Here is a 19,952-nt window from a genome sequence, read left to right as displayed (position 1 = left end):
GAACAAAACCCTTCTTGCAGTTCCTAGTTGTCTAAATTTTTGAGAACTTTGCCAAGGTCAGAGTGTTCTTTTGCAAGTGACCTTGTCAGGAAGAGGGATTGCATCTCACGTATTACACTGTGCTGATATCTACAACCCTCTCCTAACGATTGTCAAATATGGACCTTGGAAAGCACGATTTCCGTGCCTTTCGAACAGTATGTTCTTTATGATGCTTTGTTTGTAAAAATACTATCACGTGGCTAGGGATTTGCATTAACACCCTAATGTCAACTGGAGTTAGACCTCATGGTAGGGTTTTTTCCCCCCATCAAGTTAGAAGCAGAGTCCAAAGCCCGAGGTGGAGTTAAGTTACTGTTCTTACTTTAAAGCAAATACATAACTAGAATTCTTGTTGTATACTGGGTTCTTGAGTTCTTAGCGAGTCCAGTAATTTTCACTACTTAGGGCCCCAGTTTGATTTTGTCAAATGCATAGTTGACGAGATGATAAATGATAAGGTACTCAGCGATTAGATGGGTTCATATGTGGTGACGTGAAGATGTTTTCTTTAATAAGAATATCGGCTATATGGGAGTAATTGAAAATAATCATATCCTGTTGTCATTGACGTTCTGTATTAATTTAGGGAAAAAGGGTGAAATACGGATGTTTTATTCTGCTTACGCAGAGGGATATAAAAAATGCATGTAATTACATTTCTTAACGATTCATTTTGCTTTTGATGTGCTCCCACCAGGTAAAGCTGTACTTGAATGTTAATGCTTATAGCAGGAGTCTAAAGTTTCACTTGAGGCCAGTAGGTGGGAACCACAGTCTCTAGTGATTTTCAAAATAAAATCCCATAAAGACCCCACAGCTGGAACCGGTGGTACGCGGGCTTTAAAAAGTGAGCATTTTGGAATCCAGGAAGAATCTGACACTGTCTAATCGCTGTCAGGATGATTCCAACATCAGCACCGTGCACCAGCTCATTTGGTTGGCTGTTAGTTGTGTGAATATTTGCCGTTCACGCAATTCAAAAGAGGAATATCTGATAAAAAAGGAACAGATACAGAAAAATATGTTACAGAGTTTCTATTCAGTCCATATTTATACGTATTTGCTTACTGTAGTTGAGAAAGCAGGAGTGGTGAGTGAAGCTCAGGGGTTAATATGAAAAGTAATGGAGAAAAAGTGAGTAGAAAAAAAGAAAAATAGATGTTTTGATAATCTTTGTCAAATGTTTTTCCAAAGACCAGCCTCAGATTTAAAGTATTATGCAGATGTAGGCTTTGGCCTCCAATTGTTTTCTGATAGGAATTCAGCCTCAAGTTGAACTTTCAAATTGGTTATTTTCTTTTCTTTTTAATTACTAAGTGACCAATCTGTTGTAGTTTGTTGATCTATTTTCTCCTCTTACTCTCCTGCTGCTGCTTTCTGCGCTAGCTGCTGTTTGTTCTGGAATGCTGGGCATGCATATGTAGGGTTAGGGTTGCCTGCCTCTGCCTTAACCAGAAACGGGGGAAGTCTGACCCAGTTTGTCAATTTACAAGTTTAATTGGACTCGAATGGGTTCTGATGGACAGTTATTTCCTCTGTGTTCCTATTTCCAAAACCCCCATCCCTTTACATAATTAATACTGGTATTTCCACTGTGGAGGAAGCTTCTCCACTCTGTTGTTTATCTTTTCTTTTTTTTTTTTTTTTAAATATTTTATTTATTTGACAGAGAGAGATCAGAACTAGGTAGAGAGGCAGGCAGAGAGAGGGGGAAAGCAGGCTCCCCACTAAGCAGGGAGCCCGATGCGGGGCCTGGGACCATGACCTGAGCCGAAGGCAGAGGCTTAACCCACTGAGCCACCTAGGTGCCCCTCTGTTGTTTTTCTTAATCTTCTTTCGGGAGGGTGTTTTAGGATGGGTCTTGCCACAGGCAGTTTGTTTCTTTCCCTGTCATCTGATTTGATAATAAAGCCGTTGAAGTCCAAACTTTTTGTTAGGCAGCTCTAATTAATCAATCTCTTCTATTGGTGTCTTGCTTTTAAGCTTGTAGAATTCTTTGTTATCCATTACGTTAGTTTGCTTTGGAAACAAAGGCAGGAGTAGCCCTGGTTTACAGATGGCCCAGGTCAAGCAGCTTGTTACTGGCAGAGCTGAGACTAGAACCGGGGCTTCTATCCCCAAGATAAGCTTTCTTTCCTCTATGTTCTTAAGGTCTGTTATTGCATATTGTGAGCTGCTTTTTTAAAGAGAGAGGGTAGGACAGTGAGGAGAAAGGATGTTCTTTTCTACTGATTTTTCATGTATTTATTGGTAATATTTTTATGTTTTATAGGGCTTCCTGATTGAATTAAAAAAAACCAACAAACTTTCAAGTACATGATCTCACAACCCTGGGGATTAGTCAGGATAAGTATTATCCCTGTTTTAAAGATGAGAAGACTGAGGCTCAGGAAAGTTGTATGTTTTAGTGCTGTTGGAGCCATGACCTGGACAGGGTTGGACTAAGACTAAAGTGAATGAGAATTCCACGTGGGCTTTTCCTTTCTGTAACATTCATGGAGCCCTGTTAAGTGTCGTTTGCTGTGTTGGGTGTCATGGATTCAAAAATAACCTGTTTTTAAATTGGTATAGTAGAAGGTTCTTAGAGTTGGGTAGGGGGTGGTGCTTGGGGTTAACTTTGTTTAAGGGAATAATTTTTATAGTATGGACAAGGTGGTCAATTTGGAAGACTCTGTTACAGAACTACAGCCAGATGTGTGTTTACTTTTGTGATCCCTGATTTATTTGTTGGTTTATTCATTCCTGTGCATTAGGATAGAAAAATAAATACAGTTCTGTTTTGGCTCCCTGAACGTTTTTATATTTTCTGGAATTTCCTCACTTATTGTCTTTAATATTCCAGAGTTTTATTATGACTCATTTGAGCCACGCAATAATAGAACAAGTAGGTGTAGGTCTGTGTGAAGAGGCTTATTAAGTAATTTGGGGAAAATATATTTTTGAAGACTGTAAATATTCATTTTTTTTCTTGGTCTTGAGGTTTGTTTCATGGGTATCAGCGCTGCATGTTCTTGTATGTTTTGAATGGGAGAGGGTGAAAAGTTAGGAGTTAAAAGAGCACAGTTGAATTTTTCTCTTTGGCTCAAATATGTAGTTTTACCATAAACTACTGAAAGTTTCCTGTTCTTGTTTAATAAAAAAGTGCACTTCCATTCATTGTTTCCATGTAACTTCCTATGCTTTTTACAGTAAAAAAGATCAAAATTTAGGATAAATTATGAATTATCTCTTGGGCAAAGAAACACTATTTCATTTTAGAAAAGAGCTTTAAAATGTGAACCTCTCTGAATCTGAAACTGCAGTAGTTCTCAGTATCTGCCTTTTTTTTTTTTTTAAACCATAATCGTGGTTTGCAAAGAGGACAGTCTGACCCATGTTTCTAACTAACATATCAGAAGGCAGGGAAGATTCTGTGTCATGACTTGGTTTTAGAAAGCTGCCGATAATGTCAATAGAGGCGCTTTTGAGTGGCTTTGTGTGTCTTCCGTGTGCCGTGGCAGCACACAACTTGCCCTCCACTGTCTGGTACATCATGGATCACTTGTACCAACCTGAAACAGGGACCCATGGTTGCAGAGTCTGACCACAGCAACAGTGTCCCCCAGCACTGGTGGTGGGAGAGAGAAGACCGGAAGGAATGGTGATTACAAGGTCCACTGAAGAACTGTAGTGTAGAAGAATGTGCAGATGATGCTAAAATTGTAATTAACCTGGGTGTGCAGGTTATTATGTGTTCATCCTGAACAATAAAGAAGAATATATATACACACACACATATATATACTCAGGAGACCTAGTCATATATTTGCTTTCTCTCCCTCTTGATTGAAAAGATAATATTTCTAAAATGCTTGAAGTCCCAGAGTCATAGAAGAGTAAGGCCTTTAGCACAGTTTCGGTGTGAACTAAATTCCCAGCAGTTCACCCTGAGTAGTGCATACACTTCACTTTCTTTGATGGCTTGCCATTCAGATTAGGTCAGTGTGAACAGTGTCCCTAATATTGTTGCTAATATTGTCACTAATGTTGTTATACAGTGTCACTTTTTTTTTTTTTAAGATTTTATTTATTTATTTGACAGACAGAGATCACAAGCAGGCAGAGAGGCAGACAGAGAGAGAGGAGGAAGCAGGCTCCCTGCTGAGCAGAGAGCCCGATGCGGGGCTTGATCCCAGGACCCTAGGACCATGACCTGAGCTGAAGGCAGAGGCTTAACCCACTGAGCCACCCAGGCGCCCCTACAGTGTCACTTTTATAGCAAGTTTGTGTGTCCGTTGCACATGAAGAAAACCAAAACATTTGGTGAGTTCCAGGGAAGAGAGCTGTCAGAAGTCCATAGAGGTTACTCTGTAGGTGGAATGGCCCTTATCCAAGCTGTTGACTTAGAATTGAGTATGAAAGATGACATGTGATGGGCTTGGAGCAGAGAGACAGACCTGCAGCCAGGGTAGAAAAACTGAGTATAAAAAGGATAGGCAGAAGTATAAAACACAAATATGGGACCATTTGGTGTAGAGACAGAAACTGAAATAGCATACTGAAATTTAATAAATTGTAATTAGTATTCATAATGATGACCCCCAAGTCCTCAAAAAAAAAAAATTTAGTGATAGTCAGGATGCTCAGAATATTTAAGGTGGCCAGGAAAGGACTATGTATTTTAAGTAGATTTCCCATAAAAATGACTTAAGTCTCTTTCTTGAAAGGAGTAAATCCTTGCTTATTTGGAAGATTTGCTTATGTGGGATATCTCATTACTGGTCAGTGCTGAACAAATGAAGCATTTGTTGTATGGTGGTAACGGTGGCTCTTTGGCCCAGATGAAGTAAGGTGGAGGGGAGTAGGGAACATGATATTAAATACTGGAGAAGGAACTAATTATTACTTTAAATAATGGATTAAACTTTGGTACATTTTTCTGTGCAAATTTTGAAACAAAGTTCTTTTTGTTTTAGGAATTGGCATGCACAAGATTTCTTTTTTAGATTGATCATTTGAGAGTATTAGCGCTTGTCTCCATGTGAGAGAAGGTGAACTCCCTGTGGCAGAGTGGTTTCCAAAGGTTCATTTGTGAGGAAAAGAGAGTAGCTAGTTGATTCAGAGTAGAAGAACACTGAAGAAAAGATCCCCCCACCCCCAATAACACAGAGATTTCCGAAAAACAGAAATTGCTTTGATTGAATGTGACAGACTTAAAAAAAAAAAAAAAGAGTTAAGCTTTGAAACATCCTGTGACACATCTGTTTTGAAAGGTTTCTTTGTCACATACAGATGTATGTTTGACAGTACTTTACTGTGTGTGGCATTTGTCATGAGCATGCTTAGTACATGTGGTTTCTGAACGGGTATCTCATTGATCTCGGCTTTAAATTTTGGGGGGAGTTTATTAAACAGGAGTATAATAATTTTTTTTAAAGATTTTATTTATTTATTTGACAGAGATCACAAGCAGGCAAAGAGGCAGGCAGAGGGAGAAGGGGAAGCAGGTTCCCTGCTGAGCAGACAGCCTAATGCGAATGCGGGGCTCCATCCTAGGACCCTGGGATTATGACCTGAGCTGAAGGCTGAGGCTTTAATCCACTGAGCCACCCAGGCACCCCAGAATAATAATTTCTTATATTTGTCTTTAGGTTAAATACAGTTTGATTGAATCAAACCCCTCCCTTCTAGCCTTGTGTTAAACTGATAACTCTGTTTCAGTTTTCTTTTCAGAAGTTGCTCGTGGACTTCTGAATAGCGTAGGAAAATCTAAAACTTTCTTTTATTAAGATTTTTTTTTTCTTTTTTAAGTAATCTCCACACCCAAGGTGGGACTCAAACCCACAACCCCGAGATCAAGAGTCATATCCTCAGCTGACTGAGCCAGCCAGGTACCCACAAAATCTGAAACTTTGGGCTAATTGAATGGCGGTGTTTTAAAAAAGCAAGATGAGAAAATCCTCCAAATGCCTTTAGCAAACTAATGCCACTTTGTTTTTTGCCTTTGTATATACATTGATGTAAATTATTGGTTTAAAAAGTAAAAACAAACAAAAAAAAACCCCTTCCAATTCTAGAAAAGAAGTTTTTGTGCATGTATGTCAGAGAGAATTACCTGGACCCCTGAATGAAATTCATATAGAGTGTATTCCCTCTGTTTTTAATGAGGCCATGTAAGAAAATTTATACATCTGTGTTTTTTGTAAAATGACACTTGAAATCACTGATCCTTGCATTATCACAGGCCTCTGAAATTCAGACTTAGGAAAAATGTTTTCTTATCCAAAGAGCTGACTCGTTTTCTTTTTTATGAGGTTTTTTTTTTTTTTTTTTAACGAGATCTTTTAAGCATCACAGTTTCTCTTTTACCTTGGCTACTAGGAAGCTCAGAACTAGGTGAGGTGCTCAAATGAAGTAGTTTCCTTTAACTAAGTTCTTTGATACTTCTTTTTGTCATTGCCAGTTTTTAACTGATTGGCAGCTTAAGTGGGTTTCTAAGCCCATTTAAAATTTTTTATTACGAGTCCCTCAATTTCTTTTCTAGAAGGAGTTAAGTATATCAGTGATAAAGGAATACATAGCATGACATTTGGGTTGGATAGGAATTTTCTTTTTCTTTTAATTTTTTTTTTTTTTTTTTGGAGTATGGTCGACATGCAGTAAAGCAGGAATTTTGTAGAAGTAGAGCCACTAAAACTGGGCGCCGTGGTCAGACCTATCGTGGTACATTAATTTTGCATTTCTAGGACCAGAAGTCATGGCAGGACTTGTCTGAAAAAAGCTAGGAAGGATTGGACTAGAAGGCCTTCTCACCAACTAGTTTATACAGGCACATCTCGGAGATACTGTGGGTTGGGTTCCAGACAACTGCAATAAAGCCAGTATCACAATAAAGCGAGTCAAATGAATATTTTGGTTTCCCAGTACATATAAAAGTTATGTTTACACTTTATTGTAGTCTCTTAAGTGTGCAGTAGGATTATGTATAAATAAAAAAACCCAGTGTACATACCTTAATTTTAAAATATTGCTTAAAAATTCTAGCCATCACCTGAGCTTCCCATGAGTTGCAATCACTGATCACAAATATAATAATGAAAAAGTTTGAAATGTTGCAAGAATTACCAGAATGTGATGTAGAGACACGAAGGGAGCAAATCCTATCATGAAAATGCTGCTGATAGACTTGCTCAACACAGGGTTGCCACAAACCTGGAATTGATTAAAACAAAAACAACAGTATCTGTAAAGCACCGTAACACAAAGTGCAGTATAATGAAATATGCCCATAGTGATCCCTTGCACCCTGTGGGTGATGGTGAGGACACTGATCTCCATGGAGCCCAGTTTCCTGTAAGCTCTAATATTCTGCGATTCCTAATGCAAAAGGAGGTTGAGATAGGTTGAAAAGTACTTTCCTTTTCAGGCCATAGCTGGAGAGATGGCAATAATAATTAGAGTCAGATGATAATAAAAATGAGTTAATCCGGGTGCCTAGGTGGCTCAGTCATCAAGCATCTGCCTTCGGCTCAGATCATGATCCCAGGGTCCTGAGATGGAGCCCCGCATCAGGCTCCCTGCTCGGCAGGAAGCCTGCTTCTCCCTCTCCCACTCCCCCTGCTTGTGTTCCATCTCTCCCTTTCTCTCTGTCAAATGAATAAATAAAATCTTTAAAAAGAAAAAGAGTTAATCCTAAGAACTGTCTATGGGGCAGATACTATGATTATCCCCAGTGCATAGGGGAAGAACCAAAGACATCGAGTGGTTAAGTAACTCCCCTGGTTACAGAGCTAAAGTGTGGCAGGGCTGAGACACAAACCCGAGGTGTTGTCTTCATGGTCTGTAGAGAACCAGGGTTTTGGTTGTTTGAGGAATTCATCAACCAACCAGTATTTGGGAGCACCTGCCATATGCCAGGCACTGTGCTAGGCTCTGGCAGAGAAAGAAGATAAGCACAAGAGACGTGCATGATCCTTGCCCTCATAGGGTTTCGATCTAAGCAGAAGACACATAAACACATATGCCGAAGTTAATAAATGGTACGCAAACAAATGCCCAAATAGATTTATAGCTAAAAGCTGTTATTGGCTATAAATGAAAAAGATAATAGGTATAACGCGTTTATGGAGTCACTTGATTTAATCAGGTAGGAAGATGTGGCTCTTTACCCAGGCACCATGCTCCTATTCCCTGGTCTACACCTAGTAGTCTTATCGGTGGTGCCACTTGATTGACCTGTAACTGCTGCAGACTCTGGAAATACCAGCTCCATGGTTTCTCCTGAACCTTTTAGCTTCACTGTGAGAGGAGCGACAGCACACCAGTCGTTCATAGATTTCTCTACAAACCGTCAGCTCTGTTTCCCTCTTAACAGAAATAGTTGAGCAGTGAGCTACCTAGCTTGAAGAGGAAGGAATATGGTTTATTACTGTAATTGAGTTGATGCTTGATAATTTGGCATTCATGCAAAATATGCCCTTCATGCCTTTTAACAACCAATTGCTGGGTGCCCAGATTATATAAAAAATCCTTTAAGTAAATATATTTTATTTAGTTTGTGGCCCAGTTTGTACACATGGCTGTAATTAGTAATATTTTACATGGCCAAAACAAAAGTTGGTAGATTTTTATTTTTAATTTCTTATCTCCTGTATTTAATCAGGACCAGTGGTTACAGGCTTTGATTCAACTCCCAGCATTTGTGGTTTTCTCCTTCTGTCTTTCCTGACCATACCCCTCCCCCCCTTACAGCTGCTTGTCTTGCACTTACCCAGATCCTGAACCCCAGTCTTAACTGGGGGCTCACGGTCTCAGAGAATGCATGTTGTTCCTCTCTGGTTTTTTGCCCATCTTTACCTCTCTTTCCTCCCATATTTTTCTTTCTTATCAGATAATCAGTTTGCTAGAGGGAAAAAAAAGAAAATCAGGTTAGTGACTTTCAGGTTTAAGTTGAGGTCTGATTGACGAATAGGTTTGGTTTGGTGACGTCCTCCCTCAGGGTTAATGAGGGGCAACTTTCCAGTGCTGCAAGTCTCACTTTGCCAGAAAACATTGCATTGGTAGGAATCAAATTACAATTTTTATTGGTTACATGCCTAAATTGTGTTTAATATTTTGAATTCAGATCAATGAAGTATATTTCTTTTAATAAAGAAGTAGACTTTGTTTTAATGATTTATCTCAGACTCACACAAGAGAAAACATTCCGTTTTCTTCCATCATTCCAGTCTTCTAATTCGTTCTTGGTCTCAGTGCTGAGCCATTTGTTATAGCAATAACATCCATAATTTGCATCCATTCATTTGGATCTCCCTGTAATTGAATACCGAAGGGGAGCCAGTGTCCCCTGTATTCCTGGCTTCCTTTAGATCTTGTCAGAATAGGAACATCTTTTCATCTTCTAGATTAAAAATAAACAAGAAGAAAGTCAGCCAAAATGATACCAGATTACTCTCTGGATTTTGGAAATTCCCTGGAGGCAGAAACATGGACTCTTCTCTCCTTTGGGAATTGTACTTACAGAATTTGCTCAGAGAACAGGAATTTTTACTCTAATACTGCACATACTTTTATTCTAAATCTTTCCACTGCAATTCCTAGAAGTATTTTTTGGGGAGTAGTAGCTAGGGAGTAGTATAAGGACATCTTATCTTAGATATTTTATTAATCATTTAAAAACTCATAAAGAAAACATTTTTTCAATGGAGAAAATTTTTTCATTCATTTATTTCTTTTCCCCTCAAGGGACTTTATGTCTCTAATAGTACTTGAAATTTGTAAAGCATTGGCATATATGGTGTCTCCTTAATCTATGAGCCTCTCATGAAATAAGAGAGAAGAAGATTATGGGAAGCTTAAGGACAAAGTTAAGCAGCTAGTAAGTGGCAGATCTGGATGTAAAATGGCGGCTCTCCTATTTCCTCGTCCAGTGCTCCTCCTGTTACCACTGTGTGTCTAATACAGGAACTCTTTTCTTGCTGTGCCTAGTGGTAACTTCTGAAACATACTTCCTCTGCTACCTGTTCTCTTCAGATTATAAAAAACAGGAGAGAACCCACTTCTTCCGAGAGTCCTTCTTCCGTATGAGTCCTCTCTGAGACTCTTGGTTGCGTAGTGGTATCTTGCTTAGATGGAAGAGTGAGTGTCCTTTATAACCTGGCACTTCCCAACACTGAGAATTTAAATTCTTTTTTTTTTTTTTTAAAGATTTTATTTATCCATTGGACAGACAGTAGTAGTAGACACAAGCAGGCCGAGAGAGAGGAAGGGAACCAGGCTCCCTGCTGAGCAGAGAGCCCGACGAGAGGCTCCATCCCAGGACCCCGGAATCATGACCCGAGCCGAAGGCAGAGGCTTGAACCCACTGAGCCACCCAGGTGCCCCTGAGAATTTAAATTCTTAAGGATGCCCTGCCCATTGTTTCTTTTTGAACTTTTAAAAATACAACTTGAACCCAGGAAATTCTTCAGTATGGTTGTACCATGATTTGAACACAACAGTATACAGATATGCATTGGCTTTCGGCCCAACAAGTTGGCACTTGACATCTTGGAAGATGGTTGGTTTGTCAAGAGGAGGGTCTGGATGTAGGTATTCACTTGGAGGATGAAACTATGGTAAGAGATGTGTAAGGATTTGTGCTATAGAAAAATTTGGCTTTTTTTTTTCCCCTGATAAATATGCATTTCACGTTTTAGAATACTAGAAACTCTTCTGCTTGTCTCTTTCCTACCTAGGATAAGCTTTAGCCTTAAGCCAAGTTTTATTGTTGAAAAATCTAGGTGGGACTTTGGTAGAAAGGCCCCCTTTGGATTTTAATGGTGGTACATTCCACAGTTCCATCCCCAAGGGGCTGTAGCTCCAAAATGGTGTAATCGGAGATGGTATAAACACCAGCATATGTTGTGTTGCCACAGGCACTCTTGAGCTCTGGCCTTCCAGGTGTTTTTTTCCTGGAGCTTTGCTTTTGCATCATATCCTGGCACTTGTCTCATTCCCTTGCATGAAGCTCCCTTAGAGCCAGGCTGTACTATTGGCTGAGAAGTCATCGTGGGTGCGCTTTCCTACAGATTCTTGCATCCAGTGGGGGTAGAAGGAATTTCCAGCTTAGGGGCAGAATAGATCCTGCAGTGCCTAGGCGTACAGTCTGTGGGAGTTTGTCCCTCTTCACAGCTGACAGCATTGCAGAATTCCCTGTGGGACAATAACAGAAACCCTTATTAGCCAATGGTGTTGTTGGAATAAAATCTCCCCACTGCAGTGTCTTGGTCCCAGGCTATAATGTTACCCCTTGATTCCCTCTGCATCTTTACCACTTTTATTGCTGCTGAACACATACTCCTCATGAGTACCCTGGGTGATATGGGGAATCTGTGTGCTGGAAATTATGTGCAATAGGTACCAGATGTTTGTGTCAACGTGATGTGCCTTCATATTTAAAATGCTTAAGGATCACATTTATTAAATGTGAAAATTAGTTATTGTTCCTTCCCCCAAACAATCACTCCCCCACTCCCAATATTTTACTCCTTGCGTGAGGTGTGATATTAATTTCTTTGGGGACAGATTAAATTTAAAGTGTGTGCAGCAAAGGCATCTGTTCCCAGATGCTTCGTCTGCATTCTGTCAGGCCTTAGGGCTGGCCCGCAGCCAGTGTGGATGTGGGGGTTCTGTAACTGAGATTGGAATGCTGTGTTGGAGCTAAAGGATATAATGAAAGGGTGAGTCCATTTGCATTTTTTTCTTTAAGTGGAACTGGGAATTTAGACATTGATGTGATAGCCAGATCTTAGGAACATTTCCCTTGTGTGCAGATAAGCAAACATGAATGAAAAAGAGATAGACAACATTTGGTAAAATGTGAAATGAACTTGTACTTTCTCATTGAGTTCATGATGCCTTTGAAGTCGACCAAAAGGTTGCAAGTGTGGACCAAGCAGTTATTTGATCAAATATGAGTAAATGTGTTTGTTTGACCTGTAAGTCCGTTTGTTCATGAAGCCCTGAGGTGAAGGCCAGGAAAATGCAGGGTGGAAGCAGGCGGTGACTTACACCTAGGAGACCAGGTTCGAATCCTGCCCTGCCCCCTACTGGTGGTGACCTGTGGCAAGTTACTTAGCCTCTAGCAGTAACTGTTTCCACCACTCTGAAATGGGCTTTTTAACACTGTCTTTACAGCGATGTTACGAGGATTAGAAACAACATGTGTGCAGTGTATGGCCCAGAGAAGGGTTATGATAACCATACTCGTGAAGAATTAAACCCTGGCTTCTCCCAGGAGGCGGAGGGCCCCAGGTGGCCCAGCTGCTGAACAGAGGGCCCTGCTTTGTGAAGGAGGCCACTTGGTCTGGGCCACCTAGAGAGTTTCTCACCACAGGGTTGACTTTGAATCTGTGCTGTCTTCAGGTCCATGTTTTTAGTCAATAGAAGTAGTGTCTTGTGGGCAAATAGGGGTTATGGGTCGGTCCTGGTGGCTGAGGAAGGTCTACTGAGAAGGAAAATCAGAGTCTGACTTCAGGGTAGGAAAGAGGACACGTGAATGAAACACAACACCCGGCAGGATTTGGGGGAATTGCTTGTGTGGCCAGCAGAGAAGGATAAACTCAGCTCATGCTTTCAGACCAAGGGAACGTTAGACTTCTTTGGGAATTACCCCCCAAACAGTGCTGGATGGGGCATATACTAGATGCTTAGAATAAACAGAAATACCCAGATAGGGAGGCAGCCTTGCAGAATGTCTCTGAAGGTGAACTGTGAGTGTGTTACTATCAAGAAACACTGTGTTACTGGGGCACCTGGGTGGTTCAGTGTGTTAAAGCCTCTGCCTTCAGCTCAGGTCATGATCCCAGGGTCTGGGATCAAGCCCCACATCGGCTCCCTGCTCAGCAGTGAGCCTGCTTCCTCCTCTCTCTGCCTGCCTCTCTGCCTGCTTGTGATTTCTCTATCTCTGTCAAATAAATAATAATAAAAAAAAAATCTTTAAAAAAAAAAGAAAGAAAGAAACACTGTGTCAGGATAGTCACCCCGCTCTGGGGCTGCACCATTTTACTTACAGTGGAAATAATATCTGGTCTCTCCATGTTAGAGTTTCTGTGAGGCTTCAGATAAAGTATCTGTAAAATGCCCCCCCCCTTTTAAATGCCTCTTAATTGTAAAGAATGGTGCAAGGTGACCAGGAGTGCATATTTATGGCATTGTTGCCTTTTGGTGGTGTTTGTGCCCAGTTGATCCTTCCTGTGGTCATGTAGCTTTTGCTATGCTGATCAGCATCATCACAGAGCATGACACTCCCTCGCCTCCTGAGTGTGGGGAAGGGATTGCTCAGGGAAGGAAGGCCTGCGGGTTTGCAGTGGTGGCCACAGAGAGAACTCCCAGCTTTCTGAGGCTCTCAGAGAGAGCCTGCACCAGCAGCCCCAGCGCTCACAGTTCGCCACAGAAGTGAGCAGATGAGTCAGACCGGGTTTTGGAACATGTTTTCCTGGTTTCCAAGCCTTTGCGGCGAGGAGGTGCAGCGTCTGGGCTCCGTAGTGGCCGCCTAGCTGGCTTAGACTCCTATGGTAGGGCCTGGGGGTGGCTCCCAGGCTTCCTAGTGGAAGCTCTGCTCCCTGGATGTGGCTCGGGGCTTGTGTGAGGTGAGCAGCCTGCAGTAGAAGGCACTCGAGGCGCGTGTGGCGAGTGCCTGGAGGCCGGTGCAGAGAGGCAGTCTGTGGCTTCAGGAGGGGTCAGCAAGTCCTGGGGCTGACCCAGAGGTGACAGGAGGCTGGGGGCTTGCTGATGGCCAGGGAAGTGTTGTGCCACCTGGAGAGAAGGGCCTTAACCAGCAGAGTGTTTGGGAAGTGAGGACAAAAACAAGTTTGTGGTTCCTGCCTGCTGTAACATTTGGGGGTGGGGAAGCCCCAGCTGGAACTTGATTTTTAGCAGCCAGTAATGCCACCTCCCTCATCTCATGATGGATCCCCCCACCCGCCTTTGATACAAGACTGAAGTTTTGGCTACTAGTGAAGAGTGAAAGGGACAACTCTGAGATAGAATCTCCTGTTTGTATGAAATCCTTTGCCCATTGGAGCATTTCGTGGTTTTTTTCCTTTCCTCTCGCTCCCCCTTCCCTCATTAATATTTGAGTGTATACTGCATGCTCGACATTATGCCCTACCCAGGACGTCTGTATTCCAGCCAACGGGAAGGAGGAAAGAGCAGAAGAACACGGTTCCTTCCCTTCATAAGAAACCTCCTAGAAATTGCATGTACCCCCTCTGGTTATAGCTTACTAACCAGAATTTGGTCACATGGTCATACCTAGCTGCAGACATTAGCTAGGACTTCCAGTGCAGTGTCGAAAAGGAGTGGTGAGAGGGGACATCCTTGCCTTAGTTCTGATGTTAATGAGAAAGCTTCTAGTTTCTCTACGTTAATAAGTATGATGTTAGCTCTAGGGTTGTTTTTTTTTTCCTTTCCTTTCCTTTCCTTTCTTTTCCTTTTCTTTTCCTTCCTTCCTTCCTTCCTTCCTTCCTTTTTTTCTTTCTTTTAATGCTCTTTATCCAGTTGAGGAAGTTCTTGTTGAAGTTTGCTCAGAGTTTTTATCATGAATGACTTAGATTTTATCAAATGCTTTTTCTGCATCTTTTGATATGATTATGTGACTTTTTTCTTCTGATTTTTCTTCTTCAGCCAGTTTGTGAGATGAATTACATCAGTTGATTTTCAGATGTATGTATCTGGATGAATCCTACTTGGTTGTGCTGTTTAGTTCTTTTTTACATTGTTGGATTCAATTTGCTAGTATTTTGTTGATGATTTTTGCATCTATGTTTATGAGAGATATTGGTCTATAGTTTTCTTGCAATGTCTTTGTCTGGTTTTGCTATTAGGGTAATGCTGACCAAATACAATGAGTTAGGAAGTATTCCTTCTGCTTCTATCCTCTGAGAGAGATTGTAGAGAATTCATATAATTTCTTCCATAAATGTCCAATGTTTTCTAATGAAAATTTCACCATACAGAGATGTGAGCCCCAGAAGTAGGTGTGAGTCTCAGTGCTTGGGTGACTGGGCAACCTTAAAACACTTACTTAAGTGCCTTGAATTTATTTTCCTTTTCTTAAAAATATGGGTAATACCATTTCCTTGTAATGGTGTTCAAGGTCATATAGACCTAGTACTTGCCTAGCCTATAGTGAGCACTTAGTAAATAGGAGCGACTTACTTAATTTTTTTACTACACCAGACTGACATTGTATGTTAATTGTTGAGGGCACCATTTCTATACCCTTGGAGGATTAAGGGTGGATAATTCCTACTTTCTTGTTTTTCTTGCTTTCTTGCTTTTTTGGCTTTAAAGATAGCTTAATCATATTTTATAGCTTTTTTTTTTTTGGTGGCAATAAATTCATTAAAGGAGCCTCAAAAACTAACTACTACTTTGGTGTGTCTGGTGGTTAGAGATACTCTGTATGGAGTGTGTTTAAACATTGACCCCAGTGGGTCTCTGTAAAGTGCAGTTATCTCGTCACTTGATCAGAGCATGCCCTATGCATTGCTTTCTTTTTTTCTTTGACCTTGGGCTGACTTACGTAACACAGGGCTGGAGCTGTAGCCCATTAAGTGGGATTTGCCCTGCCCTGGACTCTCGCAGGACAGAAACCATGGATTCTAAGTGAGGATTGCTAGTCCTTAGCACTGGGGGTATCCCCTCTCTGATTCCCTCCCCACTTTGGGAAAGACCTTATCCCCTGATTTGTTGTCAGTGAGTTTTTGCTTTAACCCTAGTGTGGAGATGAGCACTGTGGTGATTTTAAGGAAGATCCTGATGGGTGATGTTGGCACTGCAAGGAGGAGGGAGAGTCAAGCAGACTGCAGATGTGTTCTGGGTAGAACCAGTTGGAACTTTGCACGTGCATACAAAAATGGAGCTGAAAAGGTTTTTTTGTTTGTTTTTTAATTTTAATTTTTATTTTGTGTGTGTGTGTGTATAATCTCTATACCCAGCGTGGGGCTCAAACTCACGACCTCAGAGGTGCCTGGGTGGTTCAGTCAGTTAATTGTCTACCTTTGGCTCAGGTCATGATCCCAGGATCCTGGGATCTAGCTGGAGTCAGGCTCCCTGCTCATCTTCTGATGAAGCTCCCTGCTTCTCCTTCTCTCTTCCCCCACTCCCCTCACTCGTGCTCTCCCTTGTGCTTGGTCTCTCTCTCTCTCTCTCAAATAAATAAATAAAAATCTTAAAAAAAAAAAAAGAAAAAGCCAAACTCATGATCCCAGGATCAAGAGTCAGATGCTGTACTGACTGAGCCAGCCAGGTGCTCCTTTTTAAGTTTTTGTTTCAATTTCAGTTAATTTAACATGCAATGTGGTATTTGTTCTGTGTGTACAGTATAGTGACTCAGCATTTCCAAGCATCACCGCAAGTGCCCTCCTTAACCCCCATCACCTAATTCACCCATCCCCCCACCCTGAAAAGCATTTTTATTTGGGCTTAATTTGTGATGAAGGCACATTCATGGCACGAAGCTGTGAAACCAGTTCCCCAGAGTTGAGTGTGTTCTCGAAGTTGAGTAGGAGTAGGAGACTCTGAAGCTCTGGGGTGCCAACTACACCAGCAGCCCACTGTGGTTGGAGAGGCCTGAAGGGGAAACAGTAGGGAGGGCACCTGCTTATACTGTTCGCCCTCCACTGAGACTTCCGAGAATTAGAGGTCCAGTACCTCCTGCCTTTTGCCACTGTGACATCTTCCTTCACCACCTCTGTTTCTCAGAAAGCAGCTGGGCACGGTACAGCAGCACAGAGAGCCGCAGTGATTATTTGAGAAGGTACATACTTCATTTCAGACCAGATAACTTTTATCAGCCTCGATAATTTCCGTGAGTTCTGAAATAGACTTGGCACACCAGGCAGGGTGTCTGCTTATGGTCTAGCAGTGGGGGTGCAGGATTGCCTGGTTCTGAACGACATTTGCATTTTACACTGGGGCTGTGACCCTGGAGAGTACTTTTAATATGTAGAAGTCAGGAAGAACTAATTGTGGAGTGTGTCCCGGTCTTTCATTGGGTTCCACTTGGGAGGCTGTGGTTTAGTAGATGCTGTGGTTTAGTGGATGCTGTTTGTTCAAGTCCCACTCTCCCCAGGTATCAAATGGAGACAGTACCAAACTTGCAGAGGACTATCGCGGTTCCTCCTTCTTCTTGGATGTCCCTCTCTATCAGTCATCCAGCCAGTGTGCAGTGAGGCCCAAGTGGGATTGTACATCAGTCATTCCCCTCTTAGCCCCCTACTGCTAAATCCAAGTCCCCAGAATGGTGCCCTAATCACCAATCAGGGAGGGAGCAATTTATTTTAAAGCTCAGTGATTCATGTCACAATTATTTTTTGAGCATCTTGTACATGCCAGGTGGTATGATGGGTGCTGAGGATACAAAGATGAGAAGCCCACTCTCTGGGAGGTCATACCAGACTAGCAGAGACAGATGTAGATGTACTGGTTGTTACAGTGTAGAAGTTGCTGAGATGGGCAGAGAAATTATGTGAGGATGGAGGAAGAGTACTTCTCTCATCTTGGGCTGTTTGTTATGGGGCAAAGTTAAAAGTGGAACAGGAATTTGGGTGAAGGAAACAAGCTTGAATAAAGATGTGCGGTTAAGATGCATTGGGGTTGCTGGAGTGGGGTGGGGGGAGTTTGGAGGGAGAGGAAGGGAGTTGTTAGGAAGGGCCTTATGTGCTTGGTTAGGGAGCTTGGGCTTTATTTTCAGGCCAGCAGTCCATAAGGGACAGACATGCCAGCAGAGATGGGAGGGACAGGCATTCGGACGGGGAGCGGCCATCCCACTGAGCACCCTGGTGGGCTGGTCCGTGCTTGCATGGAAGGTGGCTTGGAGAGCTGGATGCTTGAGTGTCCTTTTAGGAAGATGTGTAGTCGCCTAGAGACAGGCAGTGAGGACCCTAGGAGAAAGGGTTGGGCAGGAATGGATGTTAGGATTTAAGTTCTGATTACTGGAGAAAGGGAGAATGAGGAAGCAGGAGCCAAGTGTGACCAGGTTTCTACCTTTTCTATTTGAGGCTCTACTCATATGCTTCTCCCTTTCTTGGGAGGATTTTTTTCCTGCTCTCTGGCCCAAACTTCGCTATACAACTCAGGCCCCAGTTGCCCCCGTTCATTATATCTTGTTTTGTGTTGTTCTTAAGGTGGTTTTGCTCTCTCTAATAAGGCAGGGCATGCTTAGAGGTTAGGGACTGTATCTTATACTTTTGGGGTGAAATTTTAGTTGTTAAATATTATTTATTCATACTGTCATTGGACTTTAGGCAATTTATTCCATTTATTTCTGTGTTGTTGTTGTTGTTGTTTTTTTCCCTAAGAGAGGAAGGAAGAATTGAACACAGATGTCAAATGGGAGGTTTCCTCCACCCAGAGGAATACATTCATGACTTGTGTGTCTAAAAGGGAATTTACATAATCAAATACACATCAAAATCATCTAAAAGGAATTTAGAGATTGGTGGTTTTAGACTAGGCTAAGCTTTTTTGCCATTGAGTTTGGAAACAACTTACCTGGAGAGGTTCTTCTGGTAAACTGGCCATGGCTGGATCGTCTAGGATAATTAATTTAACTGTGGCACAATTCATTGCTGTTTCTGAGGGATTTGTGCTTGTGATTCCCTCTACAGGTCCAGAGCCCAGTGCCCAGTGTGAGTTGTCGCCTGTCAATGCCTCGCATCCGGTCCAGGCCTTCATGGAGAGCTTCACGGTCTTGTCAGGGTGTGCGAGCAGAGGTACAACAGGGCTGCCCCAGGAAGTGCACGTCCTGAACCTCCGTGCTGCTGACCCGGGGCTCGGCCAGCCCCAGAGAGAGGTAGGTGCAGGTGCCAGCTTTCTACTTACTGCCCCTCTGAGCTTGTAAAGACACTAATCTGGACAAAGAGCCCCCACCCCAGGTTTAACAAGGATGCTTACATATGAATATAAGGGGGGAGGAGGACACAATGTACATTCAAGAGAGGGATTTCAAATAATAGATTGCTCTCCGGACTGGGCAACTCTAGGAATTCTTTCTAAATAAAGAGATTTTTCAGCTTCGTAACTTTCCTGGCTTCCCGTATTGGAAAGAATGTTTTTAAGGATTTCATCTTTGAAACATGGCTGTGAAAAAACAAAGTAAGGTGCTGTTTTTCTGTTATTGTAAAATATCTTTCTCATCCTCTCCTGTGACCTGTCTTCTTTCTTTGCTTTGTCTTATGAACTGGTTGCTCCTGCAGGATGAGTCAATGGAAATGGGAGCATTTAAGTAAAGATGGCAGTATTTTGTCCTTGCATGAAAAGCCCTGGGGGTTAGCTTCTTAAGCCATCTAGGCAGCTTCTTGAAGATAGCCGTGGTAGCGGTGGTCTAGGTGGTAATGATGGTGATCAGCCAAGCTCCTAGTGCCTTGGTATTTCACCTGTCCTCAGCCCTATTCGAAGCACTCAACACTTACCGCATGAAGTCCTGTTGTTATCCTCATTTTACAGGTGACAGCAGAAATAACTCACTTGCACAGGGTCATCACCGTAAGAGAACAATGGCCTCCTCTTCCCTGTGGCTCAGAAATGACCTAGATTGTGGGTAATAGTCATCATACTTCTTTTAAGATAACACACAGTTGTCATTCTTTCTGTTTTTAAGCTTCTGTGTGTCAGAAATGTTATCATTCAGGTGTTCTCTCTCCAGAGAGAGAGAAACCACAGTAGATCCTGATCACAGCAAAGCGTAGGAAAACTAATGCAGAGTGGAACTTATCTTCAAGTTTTCTTGTGGTGAGGGAAGTTAATTTCTAGAACTGTTTGTTTATGTGCCTGAACCACTCTGCCTTCTGGGGAGAGTAGGAATAGGAGAGGTGAGGTGCCAGAAGGAAAAGCAAACTGATTTTAATCTCATGAAAGTGTGCCGAGTTGGCTCATTTCAAAGA

At 42.1% G+C, this 19,952-nt stretch overlaps 1 protein-coding gene across 2 annotated transcripts in view; it reads left to right on the top strand.

The window, feature by feature from the left end:
* The window catches only part of TGFBR3 (transforming growth factor beta receptor 3), a 203,270-nt gene that overhangs the window by 70,391 nt on the left and 112,927 nt on the right, over positions 1-19,952 (top strand). For both annotated transcript variants that reach the window (XM_032867117.1, XM_032867116.1), the window contains exon 3: positions 18,678-18,862. In XM_032867117.1, the coding sequence (XP_032723008.1) occupies positions 18,678-18,862 (185 nt within the window). The remainder of the gene's footprint in view (positions 1-18,677; positions 18,863-19,952) is intronic.

Source organism: Lontra canadensis, unplaced genomic scaffold (genome assembly GCF_010015895.1).
Source record: "Lontra canadensis isolate GAN:19392208 unplaced genomic scaffold, GSC_riverotter_1.0 scaffold33, whole genome shotgun sequence".
NCBI lineage: Eukaryota > Metazoa > Chordata > Mammalia > Carnivora > Mustelidae > Lontra > Lontra canadensis.
Note: the sequence above shows the minus strand (reverse complement) of the source record. Positions and strands in the feature narration are given on the sequence as shown.